The sequence below is a fragment of the Streptopelia decaocto genome, assembly GCF_964273445.1.
Source record: "Streptopelia decaocto genome assembly, chromosome: 22".
NCBI classification, from domain to species: Eukaryota; Metazoa; Chordata; class Aves; order Columbiformes; family Columbidae; genus Streptopelia; species Streptopelia decaocto.
Window position 1 is genome coordinate 6,233,129 of NC_138677.1, and position 27,394 is coordinate 6,260,522.

Sequence of the window (27,394 nt, forward strand, 5' to 3'; positions counted from 1 at the left end):
TAATTCAGTTAGCCCGATTTACAAGTTGGCCCAAGTCCTTTGAAGTACTTTGGGAGAACAAATTTAGGCTGAAGAAAAGAACTGGCTTTAGTGACTCACAAAGATAATGTAGTTCACATACAAGACAACAAAGAAAACAAAATAAAACAAAACAAAGAGCATAAATAAAAAGCAAGCGGTGGAATTATAAAGCCAGTATGAGAAAGGGGCATACCTAAGAGTAATAAATTGGATTACACAGGTCAGGTAATCACGGCAAGTAACAAACCCACTAAGAAAACCACCCGTTTCACTTTGTGACCTGTGTCTGTGCTGCCTGTGTCAGCTCTTACCCCGGGCATGTACTCCATGAAGATGGTCAAGGTCTTCTCCGCCCGATCCCGTAAGCAGCCGTAATACTGAACAATCCGCTCGTGCTGGAGATTCTTCAGCAGCTGAATTTCACACTCCAGGGCGCTCACTTCCTACGGGTGTTAAGGAGAAAATGAGGTTCTGGCCCCAGGCAATGTTTCATCCCAATCAATGTGTCCATGTCATTGGCAGGACAAGACCCCCACAACACTGCACAGGTCCAATCCATGGCACCGGTTCACCGACTTCTTGGAAAAGGCCAACACGACCAATGCATTGCATTAACCCTTACTGCAGAACAACCGGGTCAGTGCCGGCGCAGCAGCTTTGACAGAACACAGGCAGCACCATCTATGCATTTAGTACCAGAAAAACTTTGATCCTTGTCTTGATTCTGCCAGCTGAATGTCTTCATCCAAATCGGTTGCGAGCACCCTTTACACACAGATAGGGCCTCACTTCTCACCACCAAGCTGAGGGCGGTGAGTGTTAATTTCAATTAAAGAAAAGTAATAATAAAAATTTCAAAAAGCTCTGAATCCACTTACAGAATTGCCAAGAACCCGCTGCAGGAACCTCAACCCGTTACAGAGCACGACCACAGGTCCTGAGCTCCAAAAGTCTTTTGTCACCCAGTTTTGTTCTGAATCAACCTCAGAAACAGGTTCCTCTCTTATTCACTGCAAAGAACCTGCAGCTACACACCTGAAATGGATTCTCTGCTTTATTGCAGACACCAGGGTATCGCAGCGCAAAGGCAAAAAGCCCATCCAGCAATTTCAGACTGAACTGGAGATGTTTGCTGCCCAGGAAAAGTATCAGGTTCTGGTTGAATCCAGAGAACGAACAGGCTGAACATCAAAGGGACCAGAGCACGAGGATTTATGGAAAAAGAAATGATGGTTTCCCCCAAATTAGTCCCAGTCACACATGGAACCAGAGGAAGCCGCTTAATTGGCCCAGCTGATAGTTTAAGGTTTGGAGTTTTAGCGCCTTCAAAATATATTCCAGCCTGTTCCTCCTTGGCTCAGAGTCACCGTCTGATTTGCAACAGAGACACAGCGGAACTCAGAACGTACCCAGTTAGGGCTCCTCCTGGCACCAGCGCCTCACATAAAAATCAGAATAATTAGATCTTCATGGATCAGCTATTCCAGATCAAAGAGAATCTGTTGAATATTGGCAAACTGGTACGTTGTTGAAACGCGAGCAAAGAAGCGAAGAGCCGCTCCGGCTCACGCGCTGCGCAGGGGCCGAGTGCCCGCCGGTCACTTCCAGGCGCCCCTTCCCATCTCCCTGTTTCTCGCATGTCGTCACGTCGCTGGTGTTGATTCACTCACACATCACAGCTCGTTTTGTTTTAAGGACAGGGAGAATTCAGACGCAGACACCAGTAATTAATACACTCGATACAGGATCTACCATATAAACCCAGAAAGGGGGTTTTGCAAGTGTATGTGGCTTTTTTTTTTGTTTAAAAAAGGAAAAAGTTCTACTCTTTCTGGGTTTAGTTTCATTCACATCCATGTCTACCCAGGAACACAGGGCAGTCCAGTATTCCTCAAATAACCTGGCAACAAACCACAAAGCCGAGGAGGCAGAGCCAAAAACAAAGCCAGAAAATGGATTTTAGTTTCAGGCTGAAGTTAATAAGACAGAACAGTAATTTTTAAATGACTCTTATTCCTCTCCACATGACTTGAAACCCCAGTACAAATCCAACAGGATCCCGGCTCTCGAGGACAGACACGCGGGCCCTTTGCAGGATCCCAGCCTGCAGGGTGAGTTCGAGGCTGCGATCAGCGTTACCTTGCTGGTCTCCGGGCTCTCCGGGTCGAACTGCACCTGCTTCGCCGCCAGTTCTCTGCCCGTGTCCACGTCGTAGCACAAATACACGCGACCGAAGGCGCCCTGGCCCAGCAGTTTTCCTCGTCGCCAGTTTATCGGAGCACTCGGAGCTACAAAAAGAGCAGCAGCGATTTTTCTTTTCATTATACTATTCCAAGATAACGGCAAAATTTTCAAAGATCAATCCCTTAAAACTGATATTTCGCAGCTGAAGAAAACAGACATGAGGGACTCTCCCCGTGTCAGAACTCGAGCAGAATCCAACCATCCAGACTCTCAGGACCTGCTGTCTGGTGTCTCATTAAAAAGGAAACTGCAAAACATTTTGGAAAGATGGACCGTAGACAAGTTCTTCTGTGAGGGTGATGACATTTCATGACTCTACATCATTATGTTAAGAGATGGGGCAGCAATTAAACAGCATCGGGAAAGAGCAGCAAGTTAGAGTTCTCACTGTTCTACTGCACAAGCAGCAACGTCCTGACCCAGAGATTGACACCTGAGCCCAGTTTTCCAGCCTGCACTTAATACCACAACATATTGCACAAAGAGCAGCGCTTTAGCTCTAACTTTGAGCACGATCCGGTCAGACTCATGCAGTGCAATGCATCTGATTATGTTGTATCTAAGAAGAAACTTTAAAAACAAAGGAACCAGCCATCTGGACAGTGTGAAAATACAGAAGAGCTGAGAGATCAGCTTTGCCATGGCTAATTTAATCAGATTTACTGCCAGTCAGTGTTTTAGCGTGTTGCTCAGCGTGCTGCACTCATGTCTTCATTTCGATCCTTAAATTACGGGGATATCTGAAGTTCATCAGTAACGATTTATGTTCCATTTCTTTTTTTGACAACGTAAAGTCCCCAAAAAAACAAGCCAGGAATGCTGTTAATACAGAAGTAAATCTTTCTGCTACGGAGCAAGCGAAATAAATACAGCCCTTAACTAGTAAAATAACCGTAATCCACAAGCCTAAAGCAAAAGCTGGCTCCAAGTGCACGACTATGTAGGCTTAGAAGAGGATTGTCTTGTAGGTGAGACAGACCCATCTCAACACACAGCCACATAATTATGTGGTTTTGAACGGCTTAAAATCAAGTTATGGACAAATACTGGGTCTGGAGTTCACCTCTCCTTGCCTGTGACCCCAACGAGCATGGGGTGAGCGCTTACATTTGGTGGGAATGTTCCTCTCCTGCACCCCCAGGGCGTTCTCGCTGTCCGCGCTCCGCAGGCGGCCCCGCGGGTCCAGGTACTGCAGCGCCAGCCCCAGGTTCTCGCCGTTGGTGCTTAAGGAACGACTTGAAGGGACCAGGGTGAAAAGATTCCCCTGGTGCCGCCGTATCCGGGGAAACGTCCTCCGGCCTGCAGAAAAAGAGTTCAACTTCTGAATAGTATGTTACACGTGGAAGGTAACGGCTGGAGGTTGAGCAATGAAGGGAAGGGAGAGAAAAAAGCCACGTTCTGGTTTTTTCTCATGGAGCAGAATCTACTGCCAAACAGGCAAGATGCAAAAATATAACAGTTGAGGGGTGATGCTGCTTGAGCTGAGTACAGCTTGGGATCGCCCCCAAAGCAGAAGGGAGAGAACACGCTGTAATGCCCTCGGTGCAGTGCTGCAAGATCTAAACTTGCCTTCCAAAGCAAAAACCTGCATTACAGGCAACCACACAAGCTCCAAGGCCTGTTAACAACCACACAGATGGAGAAACTCTCTGGATAACATGCAAATAAGAGTGACAACCAAAGAGTATGACAACTTGTGCCTCTGATGGAACTCAGAGAAACTCATTTCCACAGAGCCATCTGACTAGCAGAGATGAGATTCTTTAAGTCACCGGTATCTTTAGAAGACCCAGAGGCAAGTTTGTGTTGTGAATTAGCAAAACATAACGAATCCCTGAGGTAGAAACCCACTACATATCCCCAAGAGTAATAACTATGACCACCGCTCAACCCTTGCAGGCACTGACCAGCCTGGGTGTCCCCAGAAAGGGCAAAATGAACTAAGAATTTCAAACAGCCGCCGTGGGTTGCAATGAAAACGTGTCACCACACACGGCAGCATTAACTCCAGCGCCGGCCGCGCGGCCCAGGGCCCGTGCAGCCCCCTCAGCTGGGAGCCGCGCGTGTCCCTGGGGCTGCCAGGGCCTCATCCCCTTTTCAAGCCTGGAATCGAAGGTGTGAGAACAACTCACCATCGCTGTAGTCCTTGTGCTGCATGGAGACGTTGTAGCGCCGGGGGTAGGTGCCGCCTTTCCCCGCTTTGTCGTAGATCTGATTCTCGCGGTCTGGAAGGAGATGCAGGGAAAGCAGTGAGGTGCCTTCAAAAAGTACACGTTCTAATGACAGGATTTTCCTGTAACAGCAGTTTTTTTAGACAGAGCTGAGTAACCAATAACTTCACAGCTTTTTGAAGCAACATATCCCCAGTTCTTCTACTTATACAACCGCAGTAAGGGTGGAGGGCGGCCAGCAAACAGCAGAGAATGTCAGGATGAAATACTATTTATACCTGACACTGACATACCTGAGAACTCCTGCCTGTTATCAGGAAAGCTCTGTGCCCTTGACATCCGCGACTTCCGAAAAGAAGGACTATGGAAGAAAGAAGGCAAGAGTAAGCTTTGCGATCTATTGGAGTCAAACCTACAGGGACTTCAAATAAAAGCCAATGTATTTGCACATTGGTAACGGTGACTCTCAAATCCGTGTCCCTGCAATCATTTCACACATCTGCAGGGCTGAAGTCAGACCATTTCCCATGCGGGCAGACATTTCTGCTCAGTTTGTGCTATTTTTCAGTGGCTCCCCAGCCTCTGGTTTGAGACTTTAAAACATGCTGAGGCCCAATCTTGCAGGTGCCAGCACCACCTCAAGCAGCACCGACAGCAAAGGGAAGAAAAAGATTTAGAGCATCAGCCTATGGCAAACTCTTCAAAGGACAAGCCCCTCTATTTGCCTTTGGAATTCATATTATCTTTTGCAGGACACAGGAATCCAGTGTAATGATATATTTCTGTAGCCTTGGAATATGTTGTTGCTTTTTTTTTTAATGAACAAGTAGAGTCTTGTCTAAAATAGATTTAATATCCTGCAGCCAGATTTGCTCAGGCTCTGCACAGACAGCACGCTTTAGGACTTGGTATTTATAACACAGAGCTAACGAAGCACCAGTTTGTCACTGTATGGTTTCGCCAGAAAATAAAACAGCCTTAAGATGCAGTTAATTCTCTCTAAGAAATGTATTGGGATATAGGTAGGAAATGAATGTGTTTCTCTCCAGTTAAATTTATGAGATGGAAAACAGACTTTTGCCAAAGTCCAACTGGCATTTTGATTTGAGCAGATAAGTTCCTATCAGCTTGTACATTTGTACCTGTCTCCTGACCTGTCCAAGGACTGACAGCTCCCTGACACCGAGTTTTCCGCGCTGCTTAGAGGGTCCAGCATCTGCAACACAGAAGAAATCACAAGGCAACATCAGTTCCATGTAATGCCTGAGAGAGGCTATGCAAGAGTCCTGGAGGACGTCCAGATGAGAAGCGGAGTCGAAAGCTATTTAGAACGTACATTTTTCCTGTATCTCCCACAGAAATTGTTAAGGAGATAAAATCTGAGCCAATGCTTTAGGTGTCGAAGGCCTCTGCTGTGAACATGGAGGTCTCAGTCAGCCTTGGGCTGTGTTTGGATCCCGAGCGCCCCCGGGCACAGCACCTCTGCGGTGCCACCTGCACGTCGCCCTTTGGCCTCGCTTCCTACTGTGCTGAATGGGAAGCGCAGTTTCAAATGCAAGAGGGTCACAGGAACCTGGAAATAGGAAACCTGAGCACACATGTGCAACGCAACCAAAGCTGCTCATTCAGAGGTGGAGAGACAATGCCCAACACACGATAACCGCTTCTGGCAGCCCAACAAAGGCTTAAACTTAAACCAAGCCTGAAGCACTGTTTAAATGAACAAAGGTAGGTGTTAATGCAACTACCTAGTAAATATTCTGCAGCGAAAGAGGTCAGCAGCCTTAACAGCTGGACTTACTTCTTCCATGCTAATGCTTGTACTTACACACTGCTCGTTGGTTTCTGGGATGAACTCGCCCTCGCTGTTGATGCTGGTGTAGGAGCCCTGGCGAGCGATGCGCTGCTGCCTCTCCGGAACGTACCCGGGCGGCGGGGAACTGCGGCCTGTGTTCTGGGAACCTGCGCCACAAACAAGGGCACTTTGGATATTTATGCTCACTGAAATGAGGCTACACATCCACGTGCCCAAAATCCAAATGTTCACCTCTAACTAGACCTCTGTGATCAGTTCTGGAGTGAATCCTGCTCCCACGGGAGCACAGTTACCTTTGGATAGAACCCCAATATTTTACTGTGAAAAATTGAACTGTATGACTAGTTGGGTGAAAACACATGGAGGTCAATTCTGCAATTTCTGTTAATTAGTTGAGATATCTAGATGGACAGAGGGCACGTTTAGGGGCCAAAGGATGAGAATAATACTTTACTCATCTGCTGACAGTACTACCCAGAGAGTTTCTGTTGTGCTGCCTACTGAAACCTCCCCCATAGCATTTATTTTTCCCTTGCGGATCTCAAAGATGACGACACTTGGGAAACAGGAAGAGACAAAACCCCTATTTGCAACGACTGATCCACCTGCAGCTCCCAAATCACAGCGTGAGCTCCTAGAACCGCCGCGGTCCAGCCACGCTCACCCACGAAGGCAGAGACCGTCCCCAGCCGCGCTCGTTGCCACGCTGTCTTTAATTAACTGTGTGTACTCAGGTGCTACGAAAGATGGACGGAGATCAGCAAATCCTCTCCCAAGGAAAATATTTTCTCGAGGAGTTATTGTAATAAGGAGCGAAGGCACGCATGGGAGGCAGCAACTGAAAACCAGAGCGGGGGCTGCAGAAGGAAACCAAAAACCCAGCGCTGCCACGGCTTGTGCAGGGGGGCGAACGACACGCAGAAAATGTCTATAAATCTGTTGCATAGAGCTACTGCCTGATCTTCCAAGGGCCCCACGTGACACAAGAGGCCAACCGGCGCGGAGATAAACACGCAGACGTGCTGGGGCCGCACACTTTCACTCCTTCCGAGCCGGTGCCACGGCCAGGAGCCCGAGCCCCCTGGCTCCGGCCCAGCGCTATTGTGGAACGGCCAGCGGCGCGGGGCAGGAAAGGGAAGTCGGCACTAAATCAACGTATATCAAAGGAAGTGAGGGGAAAAAACACAAGCGCTGCCAGAATGCTTTGCATTTTTTTTTTTTTTTAATTAAAGTTATCTTTACGTCCAAACCTGCGAACTGGTGAGAGCAGGTTTGGGGTCTGTCCTCTTGAGAAGATGGGAATTACACAGATGTATCTCCTGCGAGTAAAAAGCCGCTTTTGGCTCCCATTGCACGATGTGGTATGAACAGGAAAGTCTGTGCCTGGACACTGGGACGCAGGGGGACGCTCCTTTTCCAAACCAAAGGCAGAAGAGAGGAAAGACAGAATTGCTCAAGACTAAGCTATTGCCGAGTCTCCATCCAACCTCAGACAGAAGCAGAAGCCTTCTGGACCCGTTCGTAATGTAACAGTCTGGTACTGTGACATGTTCAGCAAACAGAACCAAGGCCGTCGTGATTGATGAATGATCAGAAGGCACCACGAGCTGGACAAGAGGAAAGAGTCTGTACGCCAGGGATGCAGAAGGGGCCCCTTATGACTATCCAGTTTACCCACGACAGACACTCGGTACAGTCTGTTAGCTTTGGCATCATTATATGGATACCTTAGAATGCCAATAAAGGAGAAAGATTTTTTTTTTAAATAAAATATTGTTGGCGCTGAATTTGTCCATGAAAAGAGAAACACGGCGCTCAGACGTGCGTGGACAGCGCTGCCTCCTTCACAGACTGAGGAATGCTGCTCTTTTTAACGCACATTAACTTCAAACTGGAAGGGATGGGAAAACTCTGTGTCCCAGTTTCAGTCACGTAGCTCACAAGCTTTCAGCGCTTCTTTGTGTGCTACTGCTCAACAGCAAACCCTACAAATCAATGAGCCAACCTGCGCACAAAGGGGGATCGGCAGAGCCCAGACAGGACACAAACAGGTTTGTTAGACAAGCTTAGAATCGGGAACTACTGGTCTAGGTCTCAAGTCCTTCTCTACTGAACTTAATCTCCCGATTACGTCTGGTCAGAACAGCGTGGATCTGACCCTGGGTTAGATCCCCGAATATGCTGACTGTTCTGTTTAATCAGATTTATTACTTGACACTAAGATTGCATTGCAAACGCTGGTCTGAAAGGCTGGAATTAGGTGGTTAATGGAAGTGCAGCCGTTCTCTGCCAGAGGGAGCTGCTCTAGAACCTGGGACAAACCAACCCCGCCGCTGCCAGCTCCTGCTCTGCCCTCGTTCGCAGCCCCGTCATCTGCAGCACTAGGCTGCTGAGCCCCAAATCAGCTGTTGTGACCAACGGCAGCCTCTGCTTCTGCTTCCAGCAAAGCTCTGCTTTTCTCACTTCTAAAGCATAGGTCATGTACACAGAATATCCTCCTAGGCTCTTGTCTTCACACGCAGATCTCTATTATTGCTCGTCCTCTTCCCCGTTCACCGAATTTCACACCAAGCAGCACAATTCTAAGCCACATATAATTTTTTTTTTGACCCAAAAGACATGGAAGCATTTTCAGATGTTTCAGTTTTTCATATTAAAAGTTAACAGCTTTGACCAAATAACTGAATAGTACTGCATAGTTATACAGGGGGTTATCACAGAGAAACTGGGACGACTCGGACAGATCTACCAGAGATACGAGTCCATAAAAATGAGAGAGTCTTACGTGGACCTTTCCTCTCAATATGAGAGAAACACGAGGAAAATCAGACAAAGGTACATATTGCTCCGACTTTTCTTACTTTTTGTGCAGCTTTGCCATTCACCTGCAATATCAGCCTTGTGCTCTACTTATCTGGTAATTAGGACAGTGAAAGGTTGGAGAACTTAGGTCTAATTAGATAATTAGATATGCAGTGGCAATTCCTGTTCTACTAGTGAAATGCTCCGTCCTCCGGGAGCGAGGACGGATTGCACAGCCCAACATTAAAACACAAAATAAAAAGGAAAAAGTCCAATCTAGGTTTCGTGAACTGAAATTGCCAATCTAAATAAAACCTTCATGGACTCCCGCAAGCTTTCCAAACGTCTGACCTCGAGGAGCCCGGCGCTGGGACGGCCCCGCAGCAGCTCCTCAGCGACTTAGCGAGGAACTCTGAAACCTTCTACTGTAAACATATTAAGAGCTTTTGAAAATGAACTGCCTTGTCCTAGAATAACCTTTCCGTTTCTCATGGTCCTCACGAACGCTATAGCACACACACCAGTGCCCAAAATCTATGTTTCACAAAGTAAAGAGAAGCAGAAGTGGCACAAATACTCACTGACAGACAGATGCCTGCTCCTGGGCTCCGGCTGCGGGTACGGCGTGTTCACGTCCCCCACGGACTGCGACGTTTTAATCCTGACTTGCTTGGGCAGGCCCGAATGGGGCGAAGAACTGGTCTGTTGGGTAAAACGAACAAAAAGATAAAATGAGACTGAGGAGCTCGAGCGATCCGGCCGCGGTTTCAGAAATATCATCATGTTTAGTAGCGAGAAAGCTGAGAAACAGCTCTAGAGCCTGCGATCTCATTAACTTCACAGAACGCGGACAATAAAGGCAGCGAGAGGGAAAGCTTTTTCCAGTGCCTTCATCTCAAAGCAGGAAGAATGACACCCTCTGCATGTCAAAGCGGGCGCTCAACACGAGCGGACACCTTCCATTTTAATCTTGTTGTCCTAAAGCACCTGGTTTAATGAGAGGATAGAACAGTCCCCCTCTTGTGTGTTACAGAATTTAACCAATGCTTGTAAAACATGCTTGTTTTATGGAGGTGAACATAACCAAAGAGACTCCAAAGAAATTAATTCTGTCTGCTGAATCTGATGTGAATATCACTGGCAAACAAGGTGTGAGGCCACACAATCAAAAAAGGATCAAACAGCTGTTCATTAATGAGACCCTGGCACAGAGCAGGAAGGAGCCTGATTTAAGCTACATAAACTCTACCGTGAATAGATTGATGGGAGCTGAATAAGGGGTGCGGAGGTCACATAATTTATGTGGGCAGTCTGGTTTTAGCCCTCTAGGTGTTCAACTGAACCAGCTCTTCCCATTAGTTTCAAACACAACGAAAGGACTGACACCAGAAGCGAGGTGTTTGATAAAACAAGCACAAATGAGCCACAGAAAGAGGCACAAGGACATTAATACAAATGCTCCTCACACACACGGCTCTCAGTACTAGTCACGCAGCTACTGTTGTAAAGTTAATTTGGTTTATCTACACATTTGTGCCAAAGTTACCTTTCCATCCCCAGAAAAAGAAAAGAGCACAACCAAAACAAAATCTGCATCCTGTGCTTCAGGAAAAATCACCTTCCCGCTCCCGCCGCGGGTGAGACCACGCGGCCAAGGAACCTCCTCCAACGGGGTCCTGGCTCTATCACGTGCAGGACGCGGCCGCCGGGCAGCTTGGGCTGCAGAGGAAGCCGGAGCAGAGGGGAAACGGTGCCACTTACTGAGCACTTCGCTGTTTGTTTCTGCTTTGAGCAAAAGAGGAAAAAACAGCTAATAAAAGGACAACACCGCAGTCTGGCGGGGGTAGGAGTGAGATTTACTAAGTGTCTGCTGGAGGGGGCTTACGTAAAATGTAGATATTATCATTTAGCATCTGCTTTGCAAGCTGAAGACACTGGAAAAGAGGATTGTTTTAGCGTGTTCTATCAAAAGTTGAGGCTGAAAAAAGCAAACTACATTGTCACTCTGCCCCATTGACCACGACTCTCTGGCTTCTTCCCTTCAGCCAGTTCGCAGTCACCTCACTCCCCGCTCATCCAGCCGCACTCCCTCAGTTCAGCTGTGAGGACGCTGTGCAGACGGTGTCAATGCCTCACTCAAGCCCAGGGAGATCACGTCCACCGCTCTGCCATCATCCATCCACCTTGCTATGTCCTCATAACAGTCACTGAGGTTGGTCAAGCACGACTTCCCCTTGGTGAAGCCATGCTGACTGCCCCTAATGACCCTCTTCTCCCCGATACGCCTTGAGATGGCACCAAGGAGAAGTCGTTCCATCAGTTTCCCAGGGATGGAGGTGAGGGTGACCGGTCTAGAGCTCCCCAGCTCCTCCTTCCTGCCCTTTTTGAAGCCTGCAGTGCCATTTGCTGTCCTCCAGTCCTCGGGCACCGCTCCCGTTTCCCAAGACTTGGCAAAGATGATGGAGAGCGGTCCAGCAGTGACCTCAGCCAGCTCCCTCAGCACCCGCGGGTGCATCCCATCCGGACCCATGGATTTATGGTGTCCAGACTGCCCGACTGCTCCCTAACCCAGTCCTCATCAACCAGGCAAACTCCTCCACTGTCCTGCCCTCCTCTGGGGCCTCAGCGGTGCGGGATCCTCAGGACAGCCCCGGCAGAGCAGACAGAGACAAAGAACATTCAGTAACTCTGCCTTCTCTGTATCTTCTGTCACCAGGACACCCACCTCGTTCATCAGTGTCTACATTGCCTCTGCTGTTAGTTTGATCTGCCACACATTGGAAAAAGCTCTTCCTGTTGTCCTTGACCCCTCTCACCAGGTTCAATTCTAAGGAGGCCTGAGCTTCCCTGGTTGCCTCCTACCCCCTCTGACAACAGGCTGATATTCTCCCAAGTGGCCAGCCCCTCCTTCCAGGATCTAGAAACTCTCCTCTTCCACTTGAGCATCCCCAGCAGCTCCTGTTGAACCAGCAGCTCTCCTGGCTCCTTCCTTGACTGCCCACGTGTCGGGATGCTCTGATCTTGTGCCGCCAGAAACAGCCCCTGAACACTGACCAGCTGTCTTGGGTGCCTTTACCCTCAAGCAGCCTTGCCCATGGCATCTCCCCCAGCAATGGCCTGAAAAGGCCAAAGATGACTCTCAGATAAAGCTACAGTCATGTTGCAGAGACTTAAGGGTAAAAACCTTCATTTTGCTGCAGTCGCACGAGTTGTTACCTACATGGTTTCTGTCCTGAGACAGCAATAATATTCTAAGGCTTTTCACGTTAGAGCTTCGGTCTAAGAGATCTACTGCTTTATCCAGGTCATCTTGATTTTTCAGAGGAATAGAGAGCTGCAAAATAAAGAACAGGAAAAAACACATTAGAAAAGCCAGAAAAAAATATGTTTAAATACCTATTGGGGGAGTAAACTAACATGAGAAAAAAATAATTGCGATGTCAAATAGGATTCTGATTGCTCAATTATTCCACAGACTGTATATATATTGGCCTGCAGTAGCTTTTACAGTCAGAATACCTCAAATACATTTATTTCCTCCCCCAGCCAAACAACAGCAGCACAAGGATGCGAGATGCTGATGCTCGTACGACACACAGTGTGGCGTTCTGTCCGTACCAGCACGTCCTCTCTGGAGCAGAGTGATTCAGCTCTGGCTCGTATTAGAAAAATCACATGTAAGGGTAGAGAATTTGGGCTGGGAAGAGGAGGCGCCCCCAGCGCGAGCGTTACGCGTCCCGAGCGGCGCCGCCGCGCTCCGTACCTCGTTGTTCATGTAGTGGAGGTCCAGGGGCTGCCCAAAGGCCGTCTTCACTTTCTGTTGCACGTCCTCATAGCGCACGGGCCGAACAAACGGGATAATCCTGCAACGAGAGAGAAGCACTGATTGCATTCGGAGATGTACTTGATAATGCAATGGCTGAGCCACTGAAAACACAGCTGAATGTTCTCCCTTCGTCCTCAGGCAGGTAGCAACCTTGTCTAATTTGAAGCGATATTAATTATTTTAGCAAGGAATCCGTGACCTCTGGCCCATTTCCAAGCGGTTTGACAAAATGCAATATTCCTATGAAGATTTCAAATATAACGCCTTTGTTCCTGGATAGAAAAGCATCCTTTACCGAATACATGTCTTTCACATAACACGATATAAGTCTCCTCTGCACTTTGGCTCAAAGAACGCGGCCTCAGGCACAAACCACACACAAACACATTCAGTGAGAGCTGAATTAAAAGCTGCAGAAGGCCCAAAAAGCAGAACAGTATTTGGTTTAAGTCCTCCAGTATCTGAACTCAGAACTCCCTCACTAAGTGTCCAAAACACGGGGCTTGTTCTCAAGAGTTGAAGTCAAATCTACCTGTGCAACCATTTGTCACTCACGGCTTTATTTAAATCAATTACCTTTTCTCTTTAATTACAGATGCCAAATAAATCCAAGTTTAAATACTGCTTCAGCTGTAACAGCAGTGGCACAGCCGACTTGCAATAACTCAGAATACTCAGATAAACACGAATATCCATATTCATATAAAAACCTGCAGAATGCTGTGGCACGCGGGTGCTCTCTAGAAAGCGATGGTGTGGTTTTGTTGGGTTTCTGCCTCCCTCGGAACAGGAACTCTACTGCACCAGGCAAGGGAGGAATGTGAAGTTCCAGCAAAGCATGCCCAGCTGTCTGTTTTGGTGGAACGCTTTGCTTTGCTGCGGGAGCCACCACGTCCTCAGAAAGTTGTCACCTTGACCACTGCGGACAAGGCCTATTTCCACCTTTCTTTACAAGAATCAGCGAGTAAAATATCCCAGGTCAAGATGCAGAGGATTCAAACGTGAACTGTAGTCGCCAGCCCCATATTGTAGCAAACCAAGGATGATCAGTGCTCAGAAACTCTCTCTATATCCATTCCTCTGCTGCTCAAGGCCCAGATGGTTGGTTGTTCTCGCAACCAGACTCGTCCCCTTCTGCTTCCAGGTGCCACCAGACCACAGCGTTCGGAAAGAATTGTCCTTGTTAAAAAGCAGCCCGCAATAACATTTTCTACACATTACCAAGAAAGCCATCCATGAAATTATAGCACTCTGGCACCGTATGAAGGTAATTTAGCTCTCGGTTGAGGCGAAGTCCCTCATAAAGGCTGCCATTCTACACTCCACGCATTCAAAAGCAGAGCTGTTCTCAGGTGCCACAAATTCTATTAGTTTAAAAACTCCCTGCACTCTTCTAACACAAAATCACGGGCTGCAGGCTTTAAGGAGCCCATTCCTGCCTGACCACCTTAAATATTTGTGGTGAGCCCTGGCAGCTCCTCTGAGGCCGAGCACACACACTCGCATTCTCGGCGCTCGCTCGCTGTGTGTAACTGCACACCGCTCGGGGAACGGGGAATTCGGGCGAGCGTCGCTGCATAATGAGACCAACACACAATCAACCTTTTCATTTTCATGTTACTTCAGGAAAAGAACAACTTGAAAACCCAACAGGACAAAGGCTTTCTGCCCCGAGCTCTGTGGATCTCAAACGCAGAGGCGGCAGGATTGTGGTGACAAGACTTTCCTTCCGAGTTACCTCGTCCTAACGGGGTGTCACCAGAAATGGTGACAGGATTCACCACGTAGTAATTTGGTGAATGAAAACTGCAGAATTTTTCAGGAAGACTTTATAAATTATCCTTCCACCGTCCGCTTTAAGGACAAGTGCCTCTGCTTCGGGGTTTTAACACAAATCCCCTCTTTGGACAAAGGAGGATCTGCAGCAGCTCAGCAGAACCTTTGCCACAGCAGCTGCCAGGATCACCATCAATATCCCTGCAATCCACTTACAAATACATATCATGAAAACAAATCAAAGGAAACTGCTACAGGACACAGTCGTTTTAAAAAATAACAAGTTGTGTATGACCTGTTTGCTGTTGCCTTCACTGCGTGTTTTTCATTCAGGAATAAGGAAAGTGAAGCCAACAAAACATCAAAGAGTGGAAGTCACGAAGACACTCACCGTCTCTCCCCGTTATATTCAAACTTTATCCTCACATCATTCTGTAGAAAAAAAGAACAAAAAAAAGTAAGTTTACAATGAAACTCTGGCATCAGTAATAGCAGCCGAATGGATCACATCATGATTTTAAGGCGCAAACAACACAAACAGGTCAACTGGTGCTTGCAGAAGCAATCAACTCCTCAACAGGCTGATGAGGACAAACCAAGTTTGATAATCTATCCATGGAAGGTGAAGCTGTGGACAAGCAGCTGGTACGTGAACACAACAGCGTGAGGAATGGAGGGATTGCTAAAGAATAAAGGGATGTGAAAACTAAGTTGTAATTTTTATTAATTGTCACTGAAACAGAAACATACTTTAAGGAAAACTAATCTCTCTTTAACATTGCACAGCAAAAATCTGAAGCTGACTCTCACAGCACATTTATCTGAACTAAAGGTCATTTTCCTTGTGCACTCTCCAAGCAAACATGCTTTCTTGAATGGCAAAATAAAATAGAGACATACAGGGAACAGGCTACATTCCTCCTTCCTAAGACACGGACTGAAGCTCCATTTTCCAAAGACGCAGCCCCTGGAGCTGTGAAGTTACAACCAAGTTCCCCACGTGTCACCTTTTAAAGGGCAACAGGGTCCTAAAAGCACCAACCGCTCAACCTGTACACACACAAGACGTTTATGTGACGCGGAAGAGTCAACATGTTGAACTTTCAACTCCGGGGATCCGAGTTCAAATCCCAATTTAGGTCACGAGATAAAAATAAAAGGGAAAAGAAAAAAAAATCTGCTCTGATAAGCCTCCATAATATCTGCCGCGCGATTGATGCGATTGGAATAGATGAAGCCATCTGTGAAAGCCTGAGACAATAGGCAATCATACATCTAGGAACTTCAAAAAAACGTGGCCAGGAAATGCTCTTTAGCTGGAGGAAATATCTGCAGGGCCAGCGGTGAAGAATGCGGCTCAGAGGGACGCTGACGTCCCCGCCAGCACCCGGCGCTCCCGCTGGGGACAGACCCGCCACACAACCAGCGGCCCCGCTGGGGACAGACCCGCCGCACGACCAGCGGCCCCGCTGGGGACAGACCCGCCGCACGACCAGCGGCCCCGCTGGGGACAGACCCGCCGCACGACCAGCGGCCCCGCTGGGGACAGACCCGCCGCACGACCAGCGGCCCCGCTGGGGACAGACCCGCCGCACGGCGAGCGGCCCCGCTGGGGACAGACCCGCCGCACGACCAGCGGCCCCGCTGGGGACAGACCCGCCGCACAACCAGCGGCCCCGCTGGGGACAGACCCGCCGCACGGCGAGCGGCCCCGCTGGGGACAGACCCACCGCACAGCGAGCGGCCCCGCTGGGGACAGACCCGCCGCACGGCGAGCGGCCCCGCTGGGGACAGACCCACCGCACGGCGAGCGGCCCCGCTGGGGACAGACCCGCCGCACAACCAGCGGCCCCGCTGGGGACAGACCCGCCACACGACCAGCGGCCCCGCTGGGGACAGACCCGCCGCACGGCAAGCGGCCCCGCTGGGGACAGACCCGCCACACAACCAGCGGCCCCGCTGGGGACAGACCCGCCGCACGGCAAGCGGCCCCGCTGGGGACAGACCCGCCACACAACCAGCGGCCCCGCTGGGGACAGACCCGCCACACAACCAGCGGCCCCGCTGGGGACAGACCCGCCGCACGACCAGCGGCCCCGCTGGGGACAGACCCGCCGCACAACCAGCGGCCCCGCTGGGGACAGACCCGCCGCACGACCAGCGGCCCCGCTGGGGACAGACCCACCGCACAGCGAGCGGCCCCGCTGGGGACAGACCCGCCGCACGACCAGCGGCCCCGCTGGGGACAGACCCGCCGCACAGCGAGCGGCCCCGCTGGGGACAGACCCGCCGCACGGCGAGCGGCCCCGCTGGGGCGAAAATCAGCCGCAGGTGGGGATTTCCAGGGAACTTCACCAAAGGTGTTTGCTCCACGTGGGAAGAGGAAGAACTCGCTCTGGGAACACACCAGAACGAAGCCAAGCCCAGAGAGTTCGTTTTAATTGAACGGTAAATGAAAAATGTAGCAAACAGCAGAGGAATAATAAAGTATAAGATGCCCATCAGCAAACTGTAGATGAAACAGTTGTTTCTTGAGCATAATTGATGGAGAAATCATCCCTTTCTATTGAGGATTTTCAGGGAAGAAAGGCTACACTGTCCTAAGTAGCCCAGTGGAAGGGAACTGAACAGGACTGTTGGGAAGAAACTTCGTATCTAAGGAAACTCATATCTAAGGAAAGATATTCCAAGAGATCTTAGTGTTTAAATTTCAGAGAGACCCTAGAGGAGCTGAACACCAGAGCTCTTCGTTGCCTTTGAACCCAGCACCTATAAAACACACTTTTTAAAGCAATTCCATAAACTGTCCTAAGAGACGAGGAAGAAATCAAATCCAAGTTTAGTGCTTTAGCATTCCAGTTCTGTGATGCCATATCATAAATAACCATTACATATTTTGATTTAAGACATCTCTGAATTTACGTTTCAAAGTGATTTTAAAGGATTTTGTACAATTCCATCTGCGGATTTGTCCAGCACACTCAGGGAAATCCCAGATCCCAGCTGAACAAGTAGATTACGGGCAGACAAAGCAGAAGGAAGAGACAGACGCGAACTTTAAAGTCTGGTCCAAAAAGCTTAAGCCTGTAATAAGGATATAACTGGAGTTATTTTACTGATATAGGCAACTTCTGCTCGTAGTTTCATTGCAAGTAACTCAAATTATTTTTAAAGATGATAATGGCCGTAGAATTCTTCACCCAAATGATGCACAGCACACACTGACAGAGCAAAATTATTCTTGTTTTCTTTCCATGATTATGCTTCTCAGGTCCCTGCTTCCCTTTATTTCCACTACAATAAAAGGTGCATCACACAGCTACCTCATGACAGAGTCAGTGAGGCTTCCCTGGCCTCCCCGACCCGCTTAATGGATTCTGTAAAGGTCACCGCACGCAGATTTAAACCACGCTCCTATTCCTAATGGCTTGTATTGAGCAGGACGGCAGTTTCCTTACCGACGGTTTCTTCTCGTCCGCGGCAGAGGCGCACTGGTTCGGCACGGCGGGGCTGCCCAGGACGGCGGCACTGCTGCCGTTGTGCTTCTTCTTTGAAAAGAAGAGAAGGCTTTGTAAAAAATGGCAATAACGACCCTGAAAGCAGAAAATCGCTTGGGAGGCTTTTAGCTCATCTACACAGACCAAGCGCCATCGAAAACACGTGTGGGAGCAAGGCAGAACACTAAGATGTTGCCAGTTATTCTGATTGTACCCTGCCCAGTCCATACAGTAAACAGAATAAAATAAAATCAATTTTTAAAGCTCCCACGTTGGCAACAGAGCCTGAGCAAGAACAGCGGCTAAACCACCCTGACGCTTCTTCAGGCGAGGCAGCGGATGCAGCGCGACCTGCGCTGGCCGCCATTCCCAATGCTCCCCGACAGCTCCGTTACCTGTTTGTTGGAGTGCGCAGGGTCCTTGTTCTTCATGGTCTCGTATCCCGTCAGCCTGTGGCGCCGGCTCATCTGCAGCGCTACCAGGTCCTTCATGATGGATTTCAAGGCCTCTTGTTCATCTGCAATGCACAAGAATTGTAGTCGGGTGAATATCGAACCGTGACGCCTCCGCCAGATCATGGAAAGACGACCCTGCCCAGGATCTTTGCAAATACACTGTAATTTAATTTGCTCATAAAAATCCAAAAGTCAACCTTATATCAGAAACAGAGAGATCAATTTTAAGCCACTTGTCCAATGTTACAAAAGGATCTGGCCATAGGAAAGTTCAGCATAAAGATCCCGGCCCCTGGTTCTGCTCAAATGGCTTCACAACAAACAGAACAACTTGGACAGGCTGGTGAGACCATCGCGAGTCGTTTGGGACGGACAAGCTGCTGTGCTGCTGCCCGGAAACCCGCTAAGAATCCGTTCTTTCCCATTTTATATCCTGCTAACTTAGAATTCTTGCTTGTTAGCGGAACAAACCACGGTCAGCAGAACGAACAATGAAAATCTGTATGAAGAGTCAGCTCAGAACACCCCTGAATTCTGACCCTTCCACTGGTTTCCCCAACACATTCCTCTCTTTCCCCTAAAATAAGCTGACGGAACAAAGTTCCAGCCATTTCACGAGACTTCAAGATCTGAGCGGATTCAAATCACTCAGCATCAAGAACAGATGCGCTGGATTCCTCCTCTCCTCCCCAAGTCCCCAAAACGTGTCACTTCAGGGCGCTTGAATCAAAAAGAGCATTTTTGAAGCCGATTTGTAAATAACTGGAGTTTGATTTTAAAAATCCATCCCGGCTACAGGCTCATTCTCTATTCACGGCGCTGGGTGGGATGGGCAATGACTTTGTGCTGGGAAGAGTCGCTGTGCAGCAAATGATGGGCCATCTCGCACCCGTTTGTCTCCGTAAAGGGACTCACTGGGGCTGTTTGTTTCTTCAGTTTCACGTTACACGTTTGCTCATGAGCGTCTCTCAGTAAGGCTTATGTTTTATGCAGAAGACAGGGTTCATAATTAATCAACGTCTGAATAACAAACTAGATTTTCGCAAGGCTTAAAGCTGACAGATGGGGGACACATGCGCAGGGATCCAACGCCATCAAAATTTAGAAGCAAAAAGGGGGAAAATGTATCCCACTCAGAAGAGGAGTCACACTAACATTATCTTGGGTACGACCAGAAGGTCTGGTTTAGCTTTCTAAAGCACTAAACGCTCTTCCATCATGGACCACCAGAAAATCAGAACCATCCAGCCTAGGCCAGATGGTGGAGGGGAATGGAAAGAAACCTCCCAACGCACTTGCAGAAAGTGTTAATTAGAGTAACGCTTGTAAAGGAAAGCGGAACAGAGAAAATGAAGTCACTATACAAAAAAATAATCAAAACCCACCAAATTTCTGCTGTCCAAGACAAGCCAGACGAGACAATAAGCACATTGTGGAGCGGAGGAGGGAGAGCGCTCCGTGAAACCCCAACCGCGGCAAACGGAGCGAGGGGTGTACGTAACACAACCGAAGGAGAGGCTGCTTTTCCAAAAGCGCATCGGCCAAAGGAAATAACTGCTGGGATCTATCTCAGCACTAAGTAACCCCTGGTGGGAGCACAGCGAACGGACAAAGTTCCAGGGAGCCGACAGCGCAACTTGGTTTTGCAGTTGGTCCCAACTTTACATTTGAATGTTTAAATTTTACCTTAGCGGCGTGTCTGCAATTTGCTCTTATTCTTTAATCTTGTTTGACATTAAAGCACAGACTTTGAGTCAAATGTTGTGCCTTTGCACAACACAATCCCCGCAGGGATGGGCTGGCGGAGCCCTGGAGCGTCTGCCCCCAAAAACGCCGTCCAGCGCCGGGGGCGCGACCTCCGCTCGGGCTCGGCCAGAGCCCGGGAGGATGAAGAGGAGCTTGTCTTGGCAGAGGCTCCTTTGGGCAAGAAGGAAAACAGCTACGACAGCAGCTTACAACTAAGCGCTCACGACAAGAAATCCAGTCAATCAAGGAATTTGCATCTAAACAGTCTGGTATGTCGCTGGAAAACGATCAACAGCTGGGATGTAATTGCGGACAACAGGTGTTTGATCCCAAAGCCCAGGCTGTGTAGAAATCACCTGGTTTTCAGCGAGATTTGTATGAGAAAGCGAGCAAAGAGGATGCGGATCTAACCAATTATGTATCTCTTTAGTAAGACTGCAGCTCAGCTGCATAGTGAATTTACCTATCATTGCAACTTGTGAATTACAACACGGTAAGACACTGCAGGGCCAGGGCTTGGGCTCGATGAGCCTCGTGGGTCCCTCCCAACGTGGGCTATTCCGTGATTCTGTGGTTAAACGGCACCTGCCCAGCATCCCAGCCCATGCACCGCGGGCTCCGGATCTCACCGCAAACTCGGCTTCCTCCGCAGACCAGCGCTAATGCTCAAACCTGACTTCCATCCGTGCAAAAAGCAACATTTCACGTGCTACAGTCAAAGGCTGACGCAACAACTTCAGGGGAATTTAAATCTTACGTGATTATACGTTTTTTAATAGTCTTACACTAAGCTATTGGCTACCTAGTGCCAAAATGTACATTTTGTAATTCATCCCTGTGTTGCTGAGGTAGGAAATGATGGAGTGTTAATCTTTTTAAAACATAAACCAAACACCAAATATCGATCTGAGCTTGGATAGGGAAAAACGCTGCCATTTAGGACAGCGCTGTGATGGATTTCACGTTGAGAAGCGCAAATACTTCTTTATTTCCACCAAAACAGAGGATTTCCATCGACGGATTTAAGGAAGCACGTGCAGCGGCGTCACATTAATCCCACAATGCAGAGCTGTGACAAGCGCACACGGGGCAGCTGCGGCCGCGCACTGAGAGACCCTGTTCTGCAGGTCTCCAGCAGGTCTGCGGAACACAGCTCTGCTTTGTGCGCGAAGATGTTGTCCAGGAAATGCTTCTCATGGTTTAAAAACTACACTCGAGGATTTTTATAACATCGATAAAAGGCAACTGCTGCTCACAGAGAAAGCTGCTCCTACATAAAGCATTTATTTCAGCTAATGCGTGGTTTCTAACACAGGTCTGAGCAAGCCAGTGTATTTGCTGTGCCAGAGATGGAAACGGTTTTGAAAAGAAATCACAAAGTTCAGAGTGAAAGCATCTGCACATTGGTAAAAACAGGAAGTCTGTGAGCCCCTATAAAGCAGGATGCTGGTTTATATAGTGTGATAATAGAAGACATGATGCTACACTTGTTTAAAAAAGATAAAAAGTGAACAAATAAGTGTTTGTTGCCTACAACCACAAAGCTGATTGTCTGTGCAAGCCAGCAGCAGATCCCGAGGCGATGAGACACTTCTCAAGTTACAGAGACAAACCGAGTCCACGTTAAAACCCTGAGAAAAGTTACTGAAATGTTTAATTTTGAGTCCTTCACTGTGGACAGTCTCAGGGGTAACAAAATGCTGTTCTGCGAGGAAACAGCGAGTGACCTGGTTTGTAGAATTAAAGGAAAAATCAGAGCGCCTCTGTGAATCTGATACATGTGGAATATACTTGGGGTGACTCTTCTCCCCCACAAATTAAAAATAAATAAAAAGGTGGTGATTTAAGCTGGTCCTAAGCTATAGGCTCAGCCCTGCTGCTGAAACCGGGAGCGCTGAGCTCGGCCACGGGTGCGTGTGAGCCAAGGGAAGGAAGTGACACAGGCAGGAAAACAGAGATCGAGGGAAAGACTTGACTGCAGCCGGGCCTGCACACAGCACCCGGCCCTGCACACAGCACCCGGGCCTGCACACAGCACCCGGGCCTGCACACAGCACCCGGGCCTGCACACAGCACCTGGCCAGGGCACCCACCACCCGGCCAGGGCACCCACCACCTGGGCCTGCACACAGCACCCAGCCTGGGCACCCACCACCCAGGCAGAGCACCCACCGCCCGGCCTGGGCACCCACCGCCCGGGCCTGCACACACCACCCGGCCTGGGCACCCACCACCCGGCCTGGGCACCCACCACCCAGCCAGGGCACCCACCACCCGGCCAGGGCACCCACCACCTGGCCTGGGCACCCACCACCCAGGCAGAGCACCCACCACCCAGGCAGAGCACCCACCACCCGGGCCTGCACACAGCACCCGGCCCGGGCACCCACCACCCGGCCAGGGCACCCACCACACGGCCAGGGCACCCACCACACGGCCAGGGCACCCACCACCCAGCCAGGGCACCCACCACCCGGCCAGGGCGCCCACCGCCCGGCCTGGGCACCCACCACCCGGCCAGGGCGCCCACCGCCCGGCCTGGGCACCCACCGCCCGGCCTGGGCACCCACCGCCCGGCCTGGGCACCCACCACCCAGCCAGGGCACCCACCACCCGGCCAGGGCGCCCACCGCCCGGCCTGGGCACCCACCACCCGGCCAGGGCGCCCACCGCCCGGCCTGGGCACCCACCACCCGGCCAGGGCACCCACCACACGGCCAGGGCGCCCACCGCCCGGCCTGGGCACCCACCACCTGGGCCTGCACACAGCACCCAGCCTGGGCACCCACCACCCAGGCAGAGCACCCACCACCCGGGCCTGCACCCACCACCCGGCCAGGGCACCCACCACCCGGCCAGGGCACCCACCACCCGGCCAGGGCACCCACCGCCCGGCCTGGGCACCCACCACACGGCCAGGGCACCCACCACACGGCCAGGGCACCCACCACACGGCCAGGGCACCCACCACCCGGCCAGGGCGCCCACCGCCCGGCCAGGGCACCCACCACCTGGGCCTGCACACAGCACCCAGCCTGGGCACCCACCACCCAGGCAGAGCACCCACCACCCGGGCCTGCACCCACCACCCAGCCAGGGCACCCACCACCCGGCCTGGGCACCCACCACCCGGCCTGGGCACCCACCACCCAGCCAGGGCACCCACCACCCGGCCAGGGCACCCACCACCTGGCCTGGGCACCCACCACCCAGCCAGGGCACCCACCACCCAGGCAGAGCACCCACCACCCGGCCTGGGCACCCACCACCCAGGCAGAGCACCCACCACCCGGGCCTGCACACAGCACCCGGCCCGGGCACCCACCACCCGGCCAGGGCACCCACCACACGGCCAGGGCACCCACCACACGGCCAGGGCGCCCACCACACGGCCAGGGCGCCCACCGCCCGGCCTGGGCACCCACCGCCCGGCCTGGGCACCCACCGCCCGGCCTGGGCACCCACCGCCCGGCCAGGACACCTTTCTCGGTATTAGAAGGTGGAATTGGATGTGAAACGCTGCTGAGGAACGACGTGCAGGGCGGCGAGCGTCGCCCGCAGCACCAGCCACACCAAGAAGCTGCGACAAACCGCGATACCGAGCGCTCGCCGTCAACCGCCCCACGCGTCTTGCTTACAAAAAGCAAGATGAAAGAAGAGCAGGGTGCGACACGGCCTGTTATCCCTCGTTATTTAAACTATTTGATCACAACTGCCTAATGAATTTAGGCCTTTCCTACCCCAAGCGACGTTTGCGGCTGTGCTGCGATGACTCCAGCACATACAATGCTACAGTGGAGCCGTCCATCGAGTTGGACTTTTTCACTTTGCACTCACGTGTTTGCATCCAAATGCCACTGGAAAACACTCCCGTGCAAACCCAACTTCTTCCATCTCAACTACTTAAAGCTCATGTACCATCTGGTTGGTTCCTTTAGAGAAGACACAGGTCGAATAACACCGCGCCTCTCTTTGTAAGAGATCTGCTTGGGGATCTGCTTATATTTCTATTTAAAAAATCAAAATACAAAGGAAATTAACTTGCTGTAGTTGTGATTCGAGCAGTGTTTGCAGCGCTTTATGAGTACAATATGAGTAAAAGAACTAACTGTGCATACAGACTAAACAATGAAGGACAGCCCTAGAAAACTGAACTTTGTTGCAGGGCAGAAACACGAGAGCGGCAGCTCCACACCTAACGATGGTGGCAGCTCCACACCTAACGATGGTGGCAGCTCCACACCTAACGATGGTGGCAGCGATTCCCTCGCCAAAGCGCAGACGAGCAAGTTCTGCTTCAGAGAAATCACATTTTCAGTTGTAGCACATGAGGCCTCTCCTTAAACCGAAAAGGGAAACAGGTAACACAAAGAGAAATCCATGGCGGTTCTTTACACAGGACATACAGTCCACAAGAATTAATCATTCAAATTCAGTGACGCAACGTTTGACTATGGAAAGAGTTCCTGCAGCTCCTTTGCTTGTTTTCACGTGTTACTGTCTGGGTTAATATGACAAATGAGAATTCAATGGAAGCTTCACAGAGGAAAAACAAAAAGTATTTTGATAGAGCCCCAAGCTACAATTAATACTGCAGGAAAAAGTTTCCCAATTAACTCCAAGCACATAAATCCCTGTCTCGAAACTCAACAACCTGGTTCTTAGAGGCGGCAAAAACTCCCTCAACTCTTAGGCCTGACCTACTGATCCCCAGTCCCTCTGTCCGGCCTATTTTAGGCAAAGTCTGCAGCTCAAGGCAGCGCTACCGACCAGCCCGGCCCTCGCTGCTCTCCAGTCCGACACCTTTATTGAACGATTTAAGAGAAATATCTCGAAATCCGCTGTTTGCCCACGGCCAGCGGGGCCGGCGGGGCCGGCGGTGCCACCGGCCCGGGGAGCGGAGGCACCGCGGGAGCGGGACCCGGCAGCCCCGACCCCCGCAGGCCCCGGGCCGGCGGGAGGCCGCGGTGTCCCCCCGCTCCCCAGCGCCGAGGGGCCCGTTGGCCGCTCAGCCCCCTCGGGCCGCGTCCCGATCGCACCGCCCGGGAGGGGCCCGGGACCCGCCGCCCCCTCCCCGGTGCGGGGGAGCCCCGGCCGCGGCCCGCCCCTCCGCCGCAGGCCCCGCCGGGCCAGCGAGGCGCCCCCGCCGCTCCCCTCCACAGCTCTCACCCATCTCGGCGGGCGGGCCCGCGCCCGGCGGGCGGCGGCGCGTTGAGCTCCGGGGCTGTCACCGCCGCGGCTCCATGGCGGCCGGGCCGAGGGGGAGGGCTCAGAGCCGCCGCCACATTCCCAGGCCCTGCGCCGCCGCCGCCGCCTCCTTCCGGCGGCCGCGCTGCGGGTCCCGGCGCGGCGGCGGGGCTGTGGGGGCGCGGGGGGGCGGGCGGTCCCGGGCGGTCCCGGTCGCTCCCGCCGCCGCCACAGGGCGCCCGGGCCGCGAGCAAAACAAACCGCTCGGCGGCCGCCGCGCACCCGCCGCCGCCGCCTGCCAATCACAGGGGCCGACCCGCCGCCGCCAGCCAATCCCCGCCGCCGAGCCACCCACCCGACGGCGGCGCCGGCCAATCAGCGTGCGAACGACCGAGCCGCCCGCCCCGCCCCCGCGCCGGTTGCCAATCACGGGGGCCCGTTCCGCTCGCGGTCTAGCCCCGCCTCCTCTCCCGCTACTGGGCGGGGACAGTCCAGACCCCGCCCTCAAGTGACTGCTAATCAAGTTGACAGACGTAGCTGTGGCCCCGCCCAACAGGCGGCTTCTATAGCTGGGTCCTAGAGCCCGCCCGGGGCTCCGTCAAGCCTGATCCCGTTCACCATCCCCACCAGGTCACTCTCCCGGGCCCTTGTCCCCCCTTCCGTGGTCCAGGTGTCCCCTCAGCCACTATTTTGGGTAGACATCAGAGTCTCCTTGAGAAGGGATTATGTCCCACACACACTACTGCTGTTGGCTTGCTGTCTTCTTTATATAGAGCCTGGCACTGAGTTGAACTGTTGCTTTAAAACCACCTTGAAGGGGGGAAAAATCCAACAAAAAGTAGTTGAAGAGTGTTAAAAAGCCCAGCTTCTGCTTCCATTCCACCTGCAGGGTGATATTTTTATAGCATCTTTTCTGCAAAAGGGACAAGAGAGCAGTTTTGTTTTTTCCCAGCCACTCTGCTGCTGGGAAACGCACCTCGAGCAGATGTTTCAGCAGCTGCTTTTCAATCCAGCCAACGTCTCCCAGCAAGCGCATTGGTTTTTAAGTGATTTTGCTCGCAAGAAACGCAGCAGTAATGTCAAAGAGGTGATATCAACTGGATAAGCCCCACAAAGAAGAAAAACAGATTGGAGAGTGAAATTTCTCGAGGGCAGGAATCTAAATCCTACACACCAGGAGGAATTTTTAGGACTTAGAGCATGACAACAGTTTTGTGATATCATTAATTTAGTTTTAAGATGGCTTGCTTTGCGCAGAAGCTGGGACTAGATCGCTTCCATAGATACCACTTTGAACTTCCCATCTTAAACCCAGTTTAATTCTGCTAGTGTTTAGACTTCCCTTTAGTCCCTCCTGTCTTATTGCTCTGATGTTAGAAAACCATTTCTAGCTTTCCTGTCTCTTCTATCCCATTTCCATGGCCGGCTTACAGCCATTTGTTTTCATGTCAAGATTATCCTTTTACTTAAATAATCCTTTCCTCTTCCCTGGTATTTTCTCCCTAAATACATCAAGAAGATAATCATATCTCCTTTCAGGCTTCATTGTAAAAGGCAAGTAAGCCACTATCTCTTTATAATATGAGCTTTGTATTTGTGGTGCTTTCCTGGTAGCCTTTTTTTGCCCCTGTTCCAATTTGAATTCCTCTCTCACTTGGCAGTATCATTATAGCTCATGGACCAACTTTTCCACACGCTTTTTCACAGCTTCACGCTGGCTCATCACCACCCTTCATCAAACAGTGAATCCCAGGCTCCTTTGCACATGAATTTCCAAGCAGCAATAAACTCTTGCACCCTTCACGAGCTCCTCCCCACCCCTAAATTCACAGCCTTGCACTTTCTGCTGCTGC

General features: G+C 51.0%; 1 protein-coding gene across 3 annotated transcripts in view; it reads right to left on the reverse strand.

Moving 5' to 3' along the window:
• The window catches only part of MAP3K3 (mitogen-activated protein kinase kinase kinase 3), a 35,597-nt gene extending 9,753 nt beyond the window's left edge, over nt 1–25,844 (reverse strand). Inside the window, exons 1-14 of one of the 3 annotated variants that reach the window (XM_082070901.1) lie at nt 25,524–25,844; nt 18,549–18,670; nt 18,115–18,201; nt 15,048–15,088; nt 12,818–12,917; nt 12,275–12,388; nt 9,636–9,756; nt 6,265–6,398; nt 5,579–5,652; nt 4,730–4,797; nt 4,398–4,490; nt 3,373–3,564; nt 2,161–2,309; nt 333–464 (exon numbers count right to left, since the gene is read on the reverse strand). In XM_082070901.1, the coding sequence (XP_081927027.1) occupies nt 333–464; nt 2,161–2,309; nt 3,373–3,564; nt 4,398–4,490; nt 4,730–4,797; nt 5,579–5,652; nt 6,265–6,398; nt 9,636–9,756; nt 12,275–12,388; nt 12,818–12,917; nt 15,048–15,088; nt 18,115–18,201; nt 18,549–18,670; nt 25,524–25,527 (1,431 nt within the window). In that variant the 5' untranslated portion in view covers nt 25,528–25,844. Of the gene's footprint in view, nt 1–332; nt 465–2,160; nt 2,310–3,372; nt 3,565–4,397; nt 4,491–4,729; nt 4,798–5,578; nt 5,653–6,264; nt 6,399–9,635; nt 9,757–12,274; nt 12,389–12,817; nt 12,918–15,047; nt 15,089–18,114; nt 18,205–18,548; nt 18,671–25,523 lie in introns of all 3 variants that reach the window. The other 2 variants (XM_082070902.1, XM_082070900.1) reach the window with 2 other exon arrangements.
• Nucleotides 25,845–27,394: the final 1,550 nt, after the last annotated feature.